Source organism: Metopolophium dirhodum, chromosome 2, assembly GCF_019925205.1.
Source record: "Metopolophium dirhodum isolate CAU chromosome 2, ASM1992520v1, whole genome shotgun sequence".
NCBI lineage: Eukaryota > Metazoa > Arthropoda > Insecta > Hemiptera > Aphididae > Metopolophium > Metopolophium dirhodum.
Window position 1 is genome coordinate 34,031,438 of NC_083561.1, and position 19,978 is coordinate 34,051,415.

General features: G+C 27.2%; 3 protein-coding genes across 4 annotated transcripts; 1 reads left to right on the plus strand and 2 right to left on the minus strand.

Annotated features, from left to right (window-relative positions):
- Positions 1-11: 11 nt before the first annotated feature.
- On the plus strand, positions 12-10,425 carry LOC132938671 (DNA topoisomerase 3-alpha). 2 transcript variants are annotated; one of them, XM_061005642.1, is made up of 19 exons: positions 15-440; positions 517-726; positions 1,525-1,658; positions 1,717-1,835; positions 1,901-2,071; positions 2,146-2,321; positions 3,088-3,268; positions 3,347-3,454; positions 3,961-4,070; positions 4,187-4,391; positions 5,115-5,298; positions 5,382-5,469; positions 5,535-5,795; positions 5,874-6,078; positions 6,158-6,244; positions 6,842-6,878; positions 7,153-7,367; positions 10,041-10,091; positions 10,216-10,425. In XM_061005642.1, exons 1-19 carry the CDS (start codon positions 261-263, stop codon positions 10,245-10,247), a joined length of 2,754 nt encoding a protein of 917 aa, XP_060861625.1. In that variant the 5' UTR covers positions 15-260; the 3' UTR covers positions 10,248-10,425. The 2 variants fall into 2 exon arrangements, with proteins under 2 accessions (XP_060861626.1, XP_060861625.1); XM_061005643.1 differs by lacking the exons at positions 10,041-10,091; positions 10,216-10,425 and having other exon boundaries at positions 12-440; positions 6,811-6,878; positions 7,153-7,294.
- A 958-nt stretch (positions 10,426-11,383) lies between these two features.
- LOC132938673 (uncharacterized) lies at positions 11,384-13,622 on the minus strand. Its single transcript, XM_061005646.1, has 7 exons — positions 13,143-13,622; positions 12,858-13,052; positions 12,572-12,775; positions 12,357-12,510; positions 12,147-12,288; positions 11,917-12,083; positions 11,384-11,857 (listed from the first exon to the last, which is right to left on the minus strand). The coding sequence occupies exons 1-7, from the start codon at positions 13,219-13,221 to the stop codon at positions 11,620-11,622; spliced, it is 1,179 nt and encodes a 392-aa protein (XP_060861629.1). The 5' UTR covers positions 13,222-13,622; the 3' UTR covers positions 11,384-11,619.
- A 757-nt stretch (positions 13,623-14,379) lies between these two features.
- Positions 14,380-19,699, minus strand: LOC132938675 (E3 ubiquitin-protein ligase RING1-like). The gene is made up of 3 exons (XM_061005649.1): positions 19,147-19,699; positions 18,471-19,084; positions 14,380-17,153 (listed from the first exon to the last, which is right to left on the minus strand). The coding sequence occupies exons 1-3, from the start codon at positions 19,341-19,343 to the stop codon at positions 16,948-16,950; spliced, it is 1,017 nt and encodes a 338-aa protein (XP_060861632.1). The 5' UTR covers positions 19,344-19,699; the 3' UTR covers positions 14,380-16,947.
- Between the last annotated feature and the right edge of the window lie 279 nt (positions 19,700-19,978).

A 19,978-nucleotide genomic window follows, 5' to 3' on the forward strand; every position in this document is an offset into this window, starting at 1 on the left:
AGTCGTATTTGGTAACCGAACACAACCGACTTCAAACTTGTATGCTGTTTGATGAATACACTTCACAACTGACTCATAAGAAAACTGTTTAAAAATGTTTTTATAAGTTTATCGGTGTCTTTCTTATTATTTATTATTCATCTATAACTTTAATTAATAACTTAGTTTTAAGTATAGCTATAGTTCGACGGTTAAATAGTACACATAATTTTATGCATGATAAAAATGTATTGTCTAGTGCTTTTAAAAATTTAAACTGAATGTTTTTAAAAAGGAATGAAATTAATTTGTGGGTGCTATTTAAAAATGTGTATCGAATACATTTTTGTGGGTATTCTAATAAAGGCTTAAGCGATAGAATGAGAGTATTGAATGTTGCAGAAAAAAATGATGCTGCAAAAAATATTGCTGGACATTTGTCTGGTGGAAATCTACAAAGGGTAATCAACTTAAAATTTGTTTATTTTCCACGCTACCTACCTAGTGCTTAATTACTTTATTTTAATATAATTTCAGAGAGAAGGCTTTTCAAAATTTAACAAAATATACGAGTTTAACCACACTTTCCAAGGGTCGCCAAGCACTATGATCATGACATCTGTTTCTGGTCATTTACTTGGGTATGAATTCCAAGGTTCATATCGTTCATGGACATCTTGTTCGCCTCTTGAACTATTTCATATTCCTGTGGTAAAAGAATGTCCAAACGACTTTATAAATATTAAGGTTAGTAATCTTTTCTTATAATATTTGTATAAATTATAAATAAATGTATAGAAAGTGTATAAATGTATGAATGCATGTAAAATGCATAATATTCACTTGACATTATTCTTTATTGATATTTTAATATTGAACATGTATTATTGACAAAACAACATATACAAAAAGTATTATGATTGCTAATTATTAAGTTAGGTATTTAATCAAATAATAAATAAATTTAGTATTCAAATATAAAAAGCGGGTAAGTGTATGTCACGTTGCTATACAGTAGGTTACAAGTGGGTCATTGTATAAAGGATTGTATTAAACTTGAATTCAATGATATAATATCATTATATAAGAAAAACGATTCTGAGTGGAGACGGTTTATCAGTCTGGATATTTTATACTGTTATTATTTATTATATCATATAAGTTGAATTAATATTATAATATTATTATTTTATATTCGTTTCTATGGTGATAAACAAAGCGTTAGAAATTAAAATTCCATTTTTAGAGGTTTTTCGGTGGTTTTCCCCGTGGCATTAAATAATTAAATAAATATTAATAAAATCGAAAAATTACCTCTTTAAAGTACAATCTTTATTCAATTTGCAAAAAAATAAGATACTATATGTTGAAATCAAAGCACTCCTTCTAGCGGAAATTTTGTATACAGGATAAAAAAAATAAACAAGTAAGACCATTAGCTGCCTCGCTGAGAATCTAAAACGAAATCTTGTAAACCATGTATGTCAATAATCATTATTTTGTAGCAGATCTTTAAAAAAAATAATATTAACAATTTAATTCTAGAAAACATTAGTTCGAGAAGTCCGATCATGCAATACATTGGTGATATGGACTGATGCTGACAGAGAGGGAGAAAATATTGGATTTGAAATAATTGATGTATGTAGAGAAGTTAATCCAAGAATTCAAGTTCATAGGTCTGTTTTATTAAAAACATAATTTTATGTTTATTTTAATTAATGTTGGTTGTTTTAGAGCTATATTATCTGAAATTACTAGACCATCAGTACAAAGAGCTATTAGTAGCCTCGGGCCCCCAAATAAAAATATAAGTGATGCAGTTGATGTGAGAAGTGAATTAGATTTAAGAATTGGTTAGTAAATGTTTTTACTTGCATTAATTTGTTTTTATTGTCCTAATAGTTAAAATACATTTTAGGCGCAGCATTTACGCGTTATCAAACAATGCGTTTACAAAAAGTGTTTCCTGAAGTATTAGCTAAGAGTTTGATTAGTTATGGTAGTTGTCAATTTCCAACATTAGGATTTGTAGTTGAACGGTACAAAGACATTCAAAATTTTATTCCTGAAAATTTTTGGAAAATTAAAGGTATTTTAAAATAAACATTTAATTACTTTTGTATAATGTATTATTATTGATATATTTGTATTATATATTTTTAGTCCATCACAAAATTGAAAATTTGGATGTAGAATTTTCATGGCAAAGAGTTAGGTTATTTGACGAAGTTCTTTGTAATGTACTTTATGAGCGTTGCCAAGAAAATCCAACTGCCTTGGTGTTAAAAGTAATTAAAAAACCGAAATCTAAATGGCGACCAGTACCTTTAGATACTATTGTAAGTAACTCTATCTTTATGTGTAGAATAATACTGTAGTAGAATTAGATTTTCAGATAAAATGTTTGTCAAGTTCAATAAAATTCTCGTTATAGATAACAATTTTGGATTATTACTAATAAATTAAAATTTATATATTAATATAATACTAAGAATAATCCAATTCCCGAACGATTCATTCAAATAAATGACGAATTATTTTTATTTAACTGGTTATATAAATAATTAAATAATATTCTATCTATTTGTGTGAAATTTATTAAAGAGGGATGTTTTAATTAATATTGAAATAGAACTTGTGGTGTAGGGGGGACATCAATATAATTCTTTTATTATCTATGACTGATTTGATTGATTTGATTAATTTGATGTTAATAGAAATGCCTGGTACTATTATTATTTATTTCAATTATTCCCATCACTATTTCTTAGTATCAATTATCCTAGTTCATATTTTAATCTTATTATGTAAAATGTAGGGTAAAATTACAGTTTTAAATGTTTTAGTACAGAACAATTTTTGTAAGTTTAACTTAAAATGCTGTAAATTGTCATGGAAGATAATTTAGAAGTTAATGAAATTGAGATTTGTGCATGTTTCAATACATTTAATTTCTAAAACAATTGTTGCAATTTTTTTGTTTCTATAGAAATTAGTTTTAGTTTTTACATGCATTTATCCATTTATGAATGCATTGTATATGAGATAGTATGTTAAAATTCAGATTTTTTAAATATTAAATGTAACTTTAAATGTTTTTTTAAGGAGTTGGAAAAAGCTGCTAGTCGTAAACTTGGAATAAATGCTAAAGAAACTATGAAAATTGCAGAAAAACTGTATAGTCAAGGTTTTATTAGCTATCCTAGAACTGAAACAAATATATTTCCTAAAGAATTAAACTTATCAAATTTAGTTCAATTGCATGTACAAGATAACAATTGGGGTGGTAAGTGCTTTTTTTTTACAACAAATTGTAAATAGTATGTAAATAAACATATGACTAGAAATGATTTAATTTGCTTAGATTTTGCACAAAGTGTTTTAAACAATGGTCCTACTCCGCGACAAGGTAAAAAATCTGATCAGGCGCATCCTCCAATACATCCAACTAAATATACTCATGGACTTCAAGGTTTGATATATTTTATTATGCATATTACATAACTTTTACCTTTTAATGAAAATAAAGATAATTCCACAATATTAAATAATCTATTACAACGTGAATTAAAAAAGTTCCTTATTTGTCATCCTTCCACATTTCTATGTAAATTAAATAGCTAACAAATTAATTCTTGCTTAAAAAATATAGATTATAATATAAGCAATTCACATTGTACCAAATTAAGTGGTTTTATAACTATACACTATACCTACACTTTACTATGGTTATTGTATGTGATTATTTTATTTATTAATATTATATTTTACTTTTAAATGGCATGGTGTGATATCATTTATTCAATCATAATAATTAGTTATTTTGTATTGTTATATTTGGCACACACATTGACTATGTTAAACTACCACTTATTAAATAACTTTTGCTGAAAGTAAGGTAGATTATGTTACAACAAATAGTTTCAAATTTGTATATAATATAAAACACAATATAACACTAAGCATATATTATTTTAGATAGAGAACGTAAAGTTTATGAATATGTTGTGAGACATTTCTTAGCTTGTTTATCTAAAGATGCTGAGGGTGAAGAAACTATTGTAAATATTGAAATAAATGGAGAAAAGGTAATTTTGAATTTAAATATGTTTAAATGTTCAAGTAACTACTAATAATTAATTAAATTTCATAACTTTTAAATTAGTATATTATAAGTTATCAATAAAGAACATTTTCATTTTAGTTTTTAGCAAACGGACTTCGAATTATTGCATTAAATTACCTAGAAGTTTATCCTTATGATAAATGGTCTAATAAACAGATTCATAATTACAACCAAGGGCAATCATTTATGCCTACTGGATTAGAAATGGTTGATGGACAAACTAGTCCTCCGAATCTTCTTACAGAAGCTGATCTAATTTCTCTAATGGATAAACACGGTATTGGTATGTACTACTATTAATTTAATGTAATGCAAGATCCATTAAGAGAACTTGTACAATTGCCTAGAAGTTCTAAATTACATAATTCATACATAAATATACAGTATTAGTACTAAATCTACAGTAAAATAGTTCAATGAATAGGAATATAAATAGTGAAAAAAATTCTAAAGCTAGTATTTAACTTTTATACAATAGGTCTACAAAAATTTATTCTAATACCATTTCATCTAGGAATTCTATTAACCATTATGAGATTTTTTTTTAAAATAATTTATTTGGAAGATTTATAATATAAGGTGATATAATGTTACAACATTTAGTTCCGAGTATATCAAAATGTCTACTAGTGATTTTTTTAGTAATATAGGCCGTAGTAGATTATAGTTTTTCATATATATTTTTTTTACTGGTATCACTGAGTTCAATCTATAGATTGTTTGTTGGATATATTTGTACTTTATCGAGGATAATTTTTGAAATTTGATTTGTTTGTAGTTGGGATATAGTAATGTAAAATGCACCTTTCCACATCTATTTTTTATTCAATTGATAGTTTATAAAACAGTAGAACTATAGAAGTAGTAATTTACAGTATAAGAGCTTCATTAATCAAAATAGTTTAATTTTTACTACTATAATTAAAAACGTAGACTGTAGTTAATAAATTAGTTGTCGTTAAAAATGACACAGTAGTCATAACTTAATTTTAAATCATTGTGATAGGTACTGATGCTACACATGCGGAACACATTGAAACTATCAAGTCACGGTTATATGTTGGACTAGAAAATAATAAATACTTTGTACCTGGAGAACTTGGTATTGGCCTTGTTGAAGGATACGATAATATGGGTTTCGAGATGTCCAAACCCCATTTAAGAGCTGAACTCGAAGCAGACTTAAAAAAGTAACTTAATTTGCAATCTTATTACTTATTATTAATGGCTAGAATTTATTATTTTTAAATCTAGAACTCATTTAAATTTATAGAATATGTGAAGGTACCAAATCACCCTTAGTAGTACTTAGAGAACAAATAGCCAAATATAAAGATGTATTTATCAAAACAACAGAACAAGTATGTAATTGATTTACCTACCTACAATTGCATTTTTAATATAGCTAAAATATTTTGAACTGTAGGTGGAAAAGTTAGATCAATCTTTAGGAAAATATTTAAGAACACAGCCTGTTGCTTTCCAAAATAATGCTCAACATGAATCAATGACAGTAAAGAATATTCGCAAATGTCCTGTTTGTAAACAAACTAATCTGATATTAAAAAAAAAGCAAAACAATCAAGGATTTTTTATAACATGTACAGGTTTTCCAACTTGTAGAAACACTTACTGGTTACCTCCTAGTGTAATTGACGTACAAGTCAGTGATAATATTTGTTCTCAGGTATCTTAATTATTTTAATTTTAATGCGTGTTAGATGCTGTAAACTATATTTTATTAAAGTTTTGCATAATTTTTTAGTGTTCAGAAGGTATAAAATTAGTTAAATTTCAATTCAGTACTAGAAGTATGCGACCACATTATCCAGACACTTATGAGGGTTGTATAAATGGGTGTGATTCTACATTGTGTGAGATACTTCAAGTGAACACGTCCCGTCCTTCATCTTCCTCTTCAAGTACTCAACCTTCTAACAGAAATGTCGTTACAACTAATCAAAATAGAGGTGAGATAATTTTAATTATTTGTATTTCTTGTAATTATGTGTATACATCACATATTAAATGTGTTCATATATACTTCAGGTCGTACCGGTGAAAATAATGTTCGTCTTCCAACGAATAATTTATCTAGGCCTGGCAGTTCCCAGAATCCTCGGCCTCTTAACAATGGTATTTATATGTAAAACTATATAATTATTTATTAAATTATAGACATACAAATATTTATTAGATTAATATTATGATATATACTTGAGCTTGTAGTAATACTTTTACTAAACAAATTAATTTGATGTTAAGTGTTTAATTAACAAGTACTTTAAAATTTAAAATACTTAATAATAATAATAACGGTTCATTTTTTTGTCACTTAGGGCCAGTTGTACCTTCTACGGTTTAACGTAGATTACTCTTAATCAGCTGATAACAAATATTTAACCCAGGCAAAATTGGTTAACTTTAATCAGAGATGGTATAACTCGCCCTTAAGCAAACAACATTTTATTAACTACATTTTAAAAATATAAAATAATTATATTTAAATAAAACATTAATGTACTACAACTATAATTTTTAATAAGTACATAATATAGTATTTCATAAGATCTTGTCTGTTAAATCTAAATTAAATTGTATACAAATTTTGAATTCAAATCAAGTTATTCATGCAGCTGAACTTATAATTTAAGTGAATAATAGTTTTAACTCAAGATTATATTTATTACATTTTTACACAGTTACACAATGCATTTATAAATATTCTTCTAGATCAAGTTTGCTGTCAGTGTGGAAATGCTGCTAAACTGTAAGTGTTTTGTAACAATTATACAATTGATACATGTTATCTAATATTTTGGAACAAATTTCTTAAATAACAGCTCAGTACATAATTGTTACTAGTATAATTTATTAAATTTAAATATATAGATTAATAAAACTAATATGAAATTATCAATTAAATTAAAATTAAGTTAATTAAATTAGTTAAAATTAATTATTAACATTATTCATTAATTCATTAATTTAATTTACTTAACTAATATTATGTTATGATGCATATATCTTTTTTGTCTCATTAGATTAACAGTTACCAGAGAAACAGCAAATAAGGGTCGTCAGTTTTATGGATGTCCAAAGCCAATTTCTGCAACTGACAGATGTACTTTCTTCTTGTGGGCAGATGATCAACCTATGCCTACTGCTGGTCCTCCCAGTACTCAATTTAACAATAGAAATAATCATCAAAATAATAATGGACAAATTAATAATCCATACAGAGCCAGAGTTGTAAACAGTTAGTATTTATTTTATTTTGTTATTATTCAAAACATGTAGGTGTATACTCTAGTATATATGCTACAGGTAATGATAATGGTTTGGATCATGTCAATATTAGTCGTATAATACAACATTAGCCATATGTTATGATTAGCCACTATGAATATTATTAAATGCTGGCTAATGTTGATATTAGCTGGATAATATGATATTAGCCAAGAAATTTTAGATAATTCATTAACAACTATAAAAAGGTGGATAAGTGGATGTCGCTCTGCTGTACGGTAGGTTACAAGTGGGTCACTGTAATGGATGGTGTTAAATTTGAATTCAATGATATAATATCATTGTATAAGAAAAACAATTCTGAGCGAAAACGGTCAGTCACCCTATGATATTACCAAGTATATTTGATGATATTATTGTGAATAAAGTAATTTATATATAACCTATTAACGTGGAGCCTTGTTTTAAATTTTCAATCCTTAGCCATAAAAGTTAAACATTTTATAAATTTTTAACCACAAAATAATTAATAAATTATAAATTTGATAAATGTTGTCAAAATTTGAACTTTAAATGCTTATAAAAAAAAATTGTGCAAATGTATTTTTAATATTTTTCAACTGCTATTAAAACGATATATCAGGAGTCTAATATTAAATTTTCACGCTTTTTTACCCAACAAATAAAAATTTATTGATATTTATAGAAAAAAAAACTAAAAAAATTGAAAACTGACAATGTCCGTAAACAGCTCAAATAGAGTCAAAATATTTTCAAAATTGTATGGTGTATAGAAAATGCTAATATAAACATTCAGTGAAATTTTCAAGTATCTACAGTCATTCGTTTTTTAATTACAATAAAATAAAAAAATCGTTACATGAGAAATCGAGTAAATATCAAATGTTGTAAAAATATAAATTTCAGACGCTCATAAAAATTTAATTTAAGTTTCTTCTAGACATTTTTTTTTTGATAAAGGTAGACAAACTTATGAGTAATCTTATATTACATTTTCAAATTTTAGATTTAAAAAGAAAAATTTTTATGAATTCTCATCAAAATAATTTGCTATTTTTCGTGATTTTTCCGTATTTTGTCAAAATTTGAACTTTAAATGCTTATAATTAAAAACTGTGACTAAGGATTTTTAATTTTTTTCATCTGCCTTTGAAACAATAAACTAGGAGCCTTCTATTAAATTTTCAAGCTTTTTTACTCAATAGATAAAATTTTATTGATATTTATAGAAAAAAAAAACTAAAAAAATTGAAAACTGACAATGGCTGTAAACAGCTCAAAAAGAGTCAAAATATTTGGAAAATTTTATGGTGTATAGAAAATGCTAATATAAACAACCAGTGAAAATTTCATGCATCTACGGTCATTTGTTTTAGAGTTACACCAATAACCAAAATCGATTTTGTTAAAAATCGATTTTGCGTAAAAATTCCCGTTTTTCCTTAATTTTTCTTTTGTTTTTCACATCGCTTTTGAAAACTACTGGGAAATTAAAATTTTGACCTCCCCAATGCACCAACGATATTCACTTTCCCATCGAACAAGATACTGAAGTCGAAAATCGAAGCATTATTTCGACTACTTATCGTGTACACAGACACAAAAATAAAAAAAAAAAACACATCATTGTAAAATCAATACATTCATCGTTTCACTCAGAATCTAAAATGTATCATGCATGAGATAAAGTAAATTGTAAATTATTAACAATATTAAATATATTTAAGACACAATTGGTATTTACCATAAAAGATAATATAATGTAATAATTATTATACAATATGAGTTTATTTTTAAGGAGTTGTGTGTGTAGTAAATTATCATTAGTATGTGTATATTCCCGCCAATCGCCCGTACCATACATACTACGCACCCGTATGCACATGTCATTTATTCATTAGATCCATTGTAAAAGAACCGGTGCTCCAAAAATACAAAATATATCCGAAATATTTGTCCCCACTTATTTAGCCATTTTTGACTTAAAAGCCAGCCCGCAACTGAATACATTTTGTTAGATTATTTTGGTAAACCATAAAGAAGCGAAATTCAAAATCGAGTTGCGATTGCATGAAAATGAGATCAACGTGACAACGACTATTCATTTCTGAATGAATAATCGCTTAACTACAAGGCCTTTTTCGTTCAGATGATAGTTTTGTTAGAGATCCGCAGAAATTTAAGAACATAGTACAACTTCTTGGGTAAAATTTTTGTGTTTTTTTTTATTTTCGCTATCATTTGATGCTTACCACCATGACCAATATTAATGTGTATCTCATTTAGTACATCATATAATTCGTAATTTTTTTATGCAATATAGTAAATTTGTATTACCTTTTTCTACGGGTACTATAAGTTTCTCTTCTCTTCCGGTATTAATAATTTCAATTTATTCAAATGATGAGATTTATTGCTGCCTTTCAATTTATTAATCATATTTTAAAAATGTTCATTTGATACATAAGAAGAATTATCTTCTTGTTTTTCGAACAATAGTTTCTCAAAAAATTAAAATAATATATAACTTTTAACATTATTCAATTTTGGCGGGTTAACATTAACCAGATAATGTTGATATTTAATGTTTGTAAAAGAAAAATTACACATTATCCAATTGTTAACATTACCTGTAATATTAATACATTATTTATGTTAATAGATCAGTCAAATTCTGGTGGACAAAGAAAATGTGGACTTTGTAAGCAGCCAGGTAAATACAAATTTCATCCATTTTGTGCCTTTTACATATTATGTAAACTGGATATATTTTTAATTATTTTCAACACCTATGTATGATACCTGTATATATATTTTTTATATTTTCTTTTTTATAGGTCATACACGGAGAAACTGTCCTCAAAATTAAACATATATGTATATTTCTTTAAAATTGTAATTTCTCATCTTGTTATACCTATAAATAAACTATGAATTAATTAATTCCAAGTTTAAAAACACTGGACAATTGTATTCCTTAAACAAGGAAAAGTAAATATAAACAAAAATTAATTAATTGTTAAATAAAATTTGTATATTTATTTAAATTACGATTTTTACTTATGACTTTTTTTTGGTGATTTTAATTAATTTGTACAATATACGAAGACAGCTAATTTAAACAAACAATACATACAGTAAAGATGGATGTTGTTATAATGGTTGATATTTCTAGTTATTAACATATCACACAACTAGTAGTTGTTACATGCATTGTTTATAATCAGTGCTTGAATTGAAAAAAAATGTTCATCCCTAATTACTCAAATGTCTTATTGTCTTATTGATTAAAACAATGCTTCTCAACCTTTTTTGTTACAACGACACCCTATTTAGATCCATAAAAATGATTACACACTTAAAACAACTATTGGATTTTTGAAAAAATTAACAATATTATAAACCTATACCTACTCTGTTCAAAATGAGATGATGACTCGGTGGCGGTCAGACGCCCAACTACGGCGACATGTCGGGCGCTTCCACAAAACAAAGCCACGCCCATGCGCACAACTTGGCTGCCGAGTCATCTCATTTTGAACAGTGTATAATATGTAAATTGAGAATGAGAATATCTTTACAATTGTTTTTTTTATCTGTGGTTTTTACCAGCAAGTCATAATAATGTCATATATTTATACTTTGAACACATACAAAATAAATGGGCAATTTTATTGGAGACACATCACGGTAATACGTGACAACTCCTGGATTGGAGTATAATTAAAAGGCAATGTTCTCTAAAATTAAATTAAACTTTATTTAACTATTTGTTTATGGTAATATGACAAGATATCTTTTTTTTAACACTGTTTGAATGCATTGTTCAAATGGCAGATGCTACTCCTAGCTCATTTAAAAAGTGACATATAATTATTTACAGATGTTCGTATAATAATTGTATATTAATTATACTTATGAATTGTTATATTTATCACCTAAACAATCAAGAAGAACATTTTTATTCAATAAATTATATATTTTTAAATAAAACAGTAACAATCATTAAAAAAATAAAAAAATAATTTATTGGCATAAGTAAATATACATTGTTTGATATTCTTTTTTGGTACAAAAAACAAATTTATAAATATACATAGACTATACATAATTGAATAATAGTTTTGGTAGTTGTTACCAGAACCAGTACAATCAACAACCATACTGTTATAAAATTAAGTAAATAAAAGTGATGTACAAACCATTAATAAATGCTAAAGTTCTGTTAGCATTAATAAATGCTAAAGTTCTGTTGTTATTTCATCTTGTGGTCTGAAGCCAAGAGTGAAAAAATCATCTTCATCAGTTGCAGTTGAGTAACAATTATAGGGCGGCATTTCAGCATTCCATTCAGCTACTAACATACTTTTAGATGCATTTGCTTCTAATAATGAAAGAGAAGCAGGACTAGTGGATCGACCAAAAGTTGATACAGTCTTTTCTCGTAGCATTATCACCTCATCATTCTCATCTGGATGTCTACATATATTAAAATAAATATTTTACTGTAAAAAATGTAAAAAGTATGATTGTTTTACCTGTTGTGATCATTATAGTTATCATCAAACACTGAGATTGCCAGTTGTTTAATGCGAGATGGTGATGATGAAGATGCTGATAATGGTCTATGTTTTTTATTATTTGTAAAAGTAGTCAACTGAATTGGTTTATCACTAAAATGCTCATTTGAACTTGTTTGAGTAACCTGTGAACATTTAAAATTGAATTTATCTACCAAAGAATAAATCTATATAACAATAATTTATACCATTATAGGGTGTTGTTTTTTGTATCTTCGCAAGACTCTATCACCCCAAGCCAATAAAATTTCCCAGTCAGAAGGAGGATTTAAAAAACAATCTTCTTTGTTTAATAGTATTAAAATTCTGGATAAATCTTTTAAAACTGGTCTAAAATGAAATGATGAAGTACTGTAATATAAATTTAATTATTTAAATTTAATTCCTTATGAACATACCGATATGCTTGAATTGCAGAATGTTGGCGGCTAGGTCCTCGAAGTTCTCGGACTTGTTTTCTTGTTTCATTTAACATTGATAAGAAAACCGGTGCATCAGGTCGTAACTTTTCCAACTGTTTGAAAAACTCTAATCTGTCACTGTCGTCACTTTCTATAAGACCACATTATTACTTAAAAATTAAATTTAAAACACTTATAATAAAGTACGATACCTTGACTTCGATGAGAACCGCTAGTTAAGGGTCCCAAGCTAGGTGACATACGAGATTTAGACCTAATATTTGAACATTTTTTAAATTTGACTACCATTCCTACAGCCAATAAAATAGTTGAGACTATTAGAAATCCTATGATAACACCAACAGTTATTGCAGCAATTTGACCAGACAATTTTATATTTCCAAATATAGTCTTATCTAATATAAAAATAAAAATTAAATCAATAATTAAAAATAATAGGTATTATTTATGTATATATTTAATTATTTATACACAAACCAGTTAATGAGCACACACGGCCCATTTGATGATAATTTGTTGACCATGAGTCTTCATATCCCAATGGACAACTTTTAGCACACTGACCTGTAGTCACAATCAATACTTTCCTACATTTTTTACAGAGTCCGTCGGTATCACATTTTAAACAGTCTGAATGAGTGTTGTTACAGTTTTCTATTGCACCATTACTATCTGCAAAAAAAAAATGTATGTACCAATGTTTAATTACAAACTTTAAGTTTTAATTGTAATAGCAAGAGAAAAGTGGTACAATTTACTTGCCTGCATATGAATTTAGCGTCTCTGCAATAATGAAAATCGAAACGATTACCAATTTGATTTTTCTTCGAATCAAACTCATAATTTTCGCTCATTTTCATTTCCCGAAATCTGGATGGTGAGCACTCATAGTCGATGTACACAAACGCTTTATATATCCATCCGCGAGTATTACATTACGGAAGTTACTCTGGAATTTGGATTTTGATTGCAACTAATGAATTACTGTAACCACTATTATTACGTTACTGATTTCAAACGATTTCCCGACCGCGGCTGACACAGAAACAACACATCGAACGATTGGTATCTAGTTTGTCTATGATTATTTAATTACATAATAAAAAAAAATAGAATTAACGTAGGCACGACGATCTAAGTTACATCCTACATAATATAAATTGTTATTATTAATTTCGCTATCTACATTCTACAATACTATTCTACATGACAAGACCGTCTCTTTCATACGCATACATGACACATGCAATGCAATTTATCATTTATCATTCCTGTACGTATCACCATAGAAGATAGAACAATATTACGTATACGGTAGTATATATAAATGCATGCACAATGTTATTAAATGTGAGAGATTTGTTGTTTTTCCACATCTTCAGATTCCATTTCTCGAACAAATCAGTTTCAGCAGTTACCACCATCAGTGTTGGTAACACCGCACATGAGGTTTTCTCACTGTGGTACACGATTTGAGATATATCTTAAATCGTGCTGCGGTGTTTCATATATTATTCTGTGGTAACACCACGATGTAGAGAAGATATCTAATTGTCCACATCGTGTAATGATGTCTATGGTAACCACGGTTTAGGAAGATATTAGCATTTTTTTTTTTATTTTTCATATTCATCAGCATTCAGCACGGTCATAGTGCTTCTCTACTTAGTACTTCGTGTTAATCAGACTTTATTCAAAAAATAATATGTTCCAATATTTTTCCCTACTTTGTTGCCATTGGGTGTCACCCGAGCATTAGCTACAGCTATTGTTCCGTGGCTGTAGAAGGCTCGGGTCGCATGATTTCTAAACCTATGAGTAGAGTGGCTCTGATTGGCCTATATTTTTTTGGCGGCAAGTTCAAAACTATAAAATCAATTAAAAATCAAATAATTATTGCTTTTACCATGCTAAAATTCTTAACTGTATATTATTTATTTTTTGATTTATATAAAAAAAAAATAATAATAAATTGATAAAACAATTACAATTATATGTGACACTTTAAAAGAAATACATATTTTATAAAAGAAAGAAATATAAAATGATTTTTGTATGAAACATATACCAGAAAACAATAGTTAGAGGTGTTACAGGTTCATATGGTATTTTACCTGATGTCAATATTATACCTATAGGCTATAATATATAATATATTAGTTTGGTAGGTTAGGTACATACTTTATTTTATTATTATTGTTTTTACCATGTTTAATAGTATATTATATTATTAAGAACTAAGAAGTAAGATGTAATTTGTATACACATTATGTATTTATTAAATATAATATTAGTAGGTAATCTAATTAACGTTATATTATAGTTTATGATTATAATAAAAATTATAAATGTAATAACTAATAATTAATATTTAAATCTAACTAAGCTTTTTGTGAAAATAAAATATAGAAAACAATAGAATAAGTATAAATATGATAAAAAAAAATTAATGTTCATAAATAATAAAGAATTATTATATGTATTCATTGTATAAAATTAAAAGTATTTTGTGATAGGTATTTTATGTATTAAATAATATCATAATATATAAAATCATATACCTAACTATCTAATTAAAATAACTCAAAATGATAAAAGATTAAAATCTAATAATATATAAAATTCTCGTGTCACAATGTTAGTTACCATACTCCTCTGAAACGGCTTGACCGATTTTTATGAAATTTTATATGCATATTTAGTAGATCTGAGAATCAGCTACTATCTATTTTTCATACCCCTAAGTGATAAGGGTTGTCCAGACAAAAATAATAATAGTGTATTATATATTGGTTGCTATTAGTTAATGGGGCATGTTTGTTGATTTGTATTATTTTTTGTCAAAATATATACATAAAAAAGATAGTTTGGGTAGATTAGACCTCTGGGAAGAAGATAGGCTAATTTAAAAAGGATTAAATTTGGTTTTTTTTTATTCATTAGATTTTAGTACGGTTAGGTTGGGATTTTGTATAAGAGGATGTCAGCCCACTATTTTGTTTTCTCTTTGACACACACGCAACATAGACAAAACGAATTTGCGCAGAATCATTTTTTCTATGTTTTCAAGTAATCTTAGAGTAAAATCACCCATTACAAAAAAATAGAGAATAATATTTTTGAGGGAATGTCATATAGATTTTATTGTTATTTGACTTTGTATTTGAGTTTCAAAATAAACAAAAAAATGTTAAATGTTGTTTAAATTGTTTTGAAACAATATTTAGAGAAATCGATATGACATTCATAAATATTATTCTCTACCTTTTTTATAATGGGTGATTTTACTCTAAGATTACTTAAAAACATAGAAAAAACGATTCATTGTTTAATTCATATTATTTAATACATTATATGTTACGATAATTGTATAATTATACAATAATTATTATGAGGTTTATGTACTATGTACAGATATAATATATGTTAAGTATGTAGTTATAATAAATTAATAGTATATATTCATGTATATTGTATTTCGAGTCGAGGAAGAAAAACTATTTTAGACATATTCCCCCCTGAAATAAATCCTAATTGCGCCACTGTGGCATGCTTCTTGATATTTTTTCTCAACAAGGAAAATCTATGAATCATAAGTATGTTTTTGATGATAAATAACCATGTCAAAACAAAAAATCTTGTATCCAACCCAAACATATTTATGTTAAAAAATTAAAATGGTATGTGGCACTTTATAAGAAAAACATTAGTCATAAGAGAGAAAAATAAAAACGAAATAATTTTGATAAATAAATAATAACATTAATAACTAGAATTGTTTTTGTATGGAACTTATACCACAGAACAGTAGTTTAAAAAGTGTTCTTAGGGGCTAGGGTATATCAAGTACCTATTGTGTATAAAAATATATTAAGAAAAATCAAAAAATCTTTTGCTAATAAATCATAATCTAGAACTATAGTTTTAAATGTTTTTTATGATAACATTTAAAATACTTCATAAATACATTTATGGTTAAAATATTAAATTCTTCTATTATCCTGAGTTTCTATATTATGTTTATTTTAACTTTAATTTTTTCATTATACATATCTGCTTTCATTGTATGAATAAATTGAATATATGCATATATTTCATAAAAGTTGTTTTTTCGTGTTAAGTGAGCTGAAGTGTAAAGTAATTTCACAATCTCAGCGGAGAACTATACTTTATTCAGGTTAACAGTAAGCGAATTGACTGACATAAACTAGTCGTGTCAGCACATACCCACAGAAAAACGATTCCTACTGCAAGAGTTAGTGTATTTGCCATTTGGCCACAATACAACGCTATGTAAGCAATCATGTATGACAGTTAACCTACGACAAAGCGCATAGACTCCACGTAGGGTGTCCAACAGCTTAGTCTGCATGTTTGGGTGGTTCACTCTTAACTAGAATAGAATGTAACACCACATTTTAAAGCAAATAAAATATAAATTTAACTTATAGGCAGTAGGCACTAATACTAATATTTATAATATTATTCTCATTTATATTTCTTAAAACTATTTGAAAGGCAAAGAAGAGTAAAAAAAGTTAAAATTTACAAATTATTTTGGCATAACTTAGTTAAACGAGTAAAACATTTCTAGTGGTTTATTCTCTTTCCAATATTTCTCGTGGACCTGTCCCAAAGTCTGATTTCCATTTAGTGGAACATATTGATCAGATGTAGGTGATACATAGATTAAAAAGCTTAGAGCTCGTTCTGGAAGCTCCGGAACAAGATCTAATGTAAGACGCATCGCTAAGTATTTGCTTAAATGATCAACTAAAAAAAAATAAAAATATTTTATATAATATGTTTGTTAGTATAAATAAGACAATTTTTACCAAAATATGACTAAATACAAGTCAATAAATTATTAAATATATTTATATGTTTATAATACATTGGAGCAACTACATTTTTTGGTATAATATTTTAAATAGGTAAGAATATTTTAAGTTATTTTGGTATGCTTTTGAAGAAAAAATACTGTATTATTATCAGCACTATGCAATTTAAATATTATAAAAATCTTTTTAGTTTTTAATATTATAATTTTATTATGTGTCTATATATTATAATATATCCACAGGAGGAAATCTGGGGAATGGGACTTGATAGGACTAAGCCTCTTACAAGTTTGAAGTACAGCTGAACAGGTATAACCTAACCTATATAATAATATATAATATGTAGAATTGGCTAATTTGATTAACACGCTTACTATCTTCATACAACAGAAAATTTTAAAGGTTGACTAGATCTAAATCAAAATATTAATAATAATACAAAAACTTATATTTACCTTTTTTTTAAAAAAATTTATCACACATCAATTATTATAATTTTAATTTTGAAATTACTGTTGTTAAATTTAATAATTTCTGGTTAAAATACTTTTAAAATGTATAAGAGTAGAGTAGGCTAATTGTTTTTGTACTTTTTTAAGGTAAAACTGTTAAATTAGTAAAACTTTGGAAGTGGTCTTGACTTTAGTGGTCTTGTTGGAATTACATAATTTTGAGAGAAGCGACTGGCTTTAGTACTTATAGGCTATAGTTGTAATGAATATAAATTCAGCCCCCCAATAATTACACACAATTTCTGCTTATGATTGGGTCTAATAATATATAATTCATTTATTCAGGGATAAGTTGCTTTTTATCAAGTGATAAACAATAAAATATCATTATATTTATTAAGATAATATTAGAATAAGTTTTTTTTTAGTTATGCTCTTATCTAGAGCTTTTATTATTAAGAGAATGTAATATAGGCATTTGTTATCTCCGTCTTACAAGTGGGTAACATAGTAAATTTACGCTCAGCAGATCTCATTTAGCTTCGTTAGCTTAAAAAATAAAATGAATTATGACCTAATATGAAACTTAAAGGTAAGAACATTATCTGTGCTTGTATGTAGATTTTTTACGATAGTTCAATGTTACAGCAACTTTTGCATATATAATATAACGTAATTAAAAATACTCGTAACTCACTTAAAAACTGAACTATCGTAAGAAACCCAGAAACCTGTAAGACAGAGACAACAAATGTCTGTGTTATGACAACTTAAATTAATAATTAAAATATATTTACCAGTAGCATTTGCAGTAGTTTTAATATATCGTACAGAATTTTCTTTCAACACTCTTATTAATTGATTATCGCTGCCCATTTCAGTTGGATGAGGCTTAAAAACCAGTTCAATTTCATCTACTGATACTCCTCTTGAAGAGCCATCACACTCAGTAATATCTGATCTGTCAGCTGACAAAGATGCTGGACCATCGTTTTCAGAAATCATTACAGTTTTAAGTTTCTTTGCTACTTTTGCTTGAACTACTGTTCTAGTGACATTATCTTTACCGAGCCCAAGGTTGTTGGAAGGGGTTTTCAATGTAGACGAACCACTTTCATTTAGCTCATCTTGTTGATTCTTTTTGGAACGCTGCAAACGATTTTGTGTTTGGATTTTTATGCCTTCATTTATGGATTGCACCAAGTTTGCTTGGCTATGGCTTTTGTTCAATTTTTCTAATACTCTGGTTTGATGGGCTTCATATTCATCACGGCTGGGATAGATTTTGGATATGAGTAGATCAAAATTTGGGTCTGGGCGCAATGAACGTTTAGATACTAATTTCTTTCGACAAGTAGGACATTCTTTATTACCAGAACGGAGAGCAGTAACTATGCAATCTGAACAAAATCTGAAAACCAATACAACAATAGGTAGTAGAATTATTTCTAAGTTTATTTCTAATATTTTTACCTGTGAAGACATTCTTTAGTTGTCATGGTCTTCTTGAGCATGTCTAAACAAATTGGGCACATCAATTCGCTGTGTAAGCTCCGAGGGGACACGGCAATCTCTGTACTATCTGTGATTGCCTCTTGTGGAGTTCTATGAAGTTCATACAATGATAGTTCCCAAGTTTTATTCAAGCCTAATAGATCTGCCGACGCCATGGCTAGTGTTCACGCAACAAAGTATCAACGTAGTATAAACGTGGGACTTACTTCAGGCTTATTTCAGACATTAGAAAAGAAAGTTAAGAACGTATAAATTACAAAATTAAAACAATCAAATTCTTCTTAATTTATAAATCGATTGTACCAAGGGTTATGCCAGGGGAGGTACATTAACTACCGCACTCCGAAAAATATTACACTGCATGTTGATGGCAAATTAACTATATCTCGTAGGTTTAAAATATAAAATTCTAAAACTAAAACATAAATATTACAGAATGTTAATTAATACATTTAAGCATATTTTAATATTTTATTATCTAAATCTGTCAGAAGTTGTGTAATCAAAAATTATGACAAGATAAGATAACAAATGAGGGTAATCGGAATAAAAATCCCACGGAAAAAAATCCCCGGAAAAAAAATCCCCAGACCACAATATTACTCAACCACATGCAAATGATTGAACAAATATTTCAGATTCTGAGCGGAGAGAGGAAGCTAGTGGTTTTACAATGGTGTTTTTTTTTTTTATATCCTGTATACAAAATTTCTACCAGAAGGAGTGCTTCGATTTCAACATATAGTACCTTATTTTTTAGCAAATTGGATCAAGATGGTAGGTACTTTAA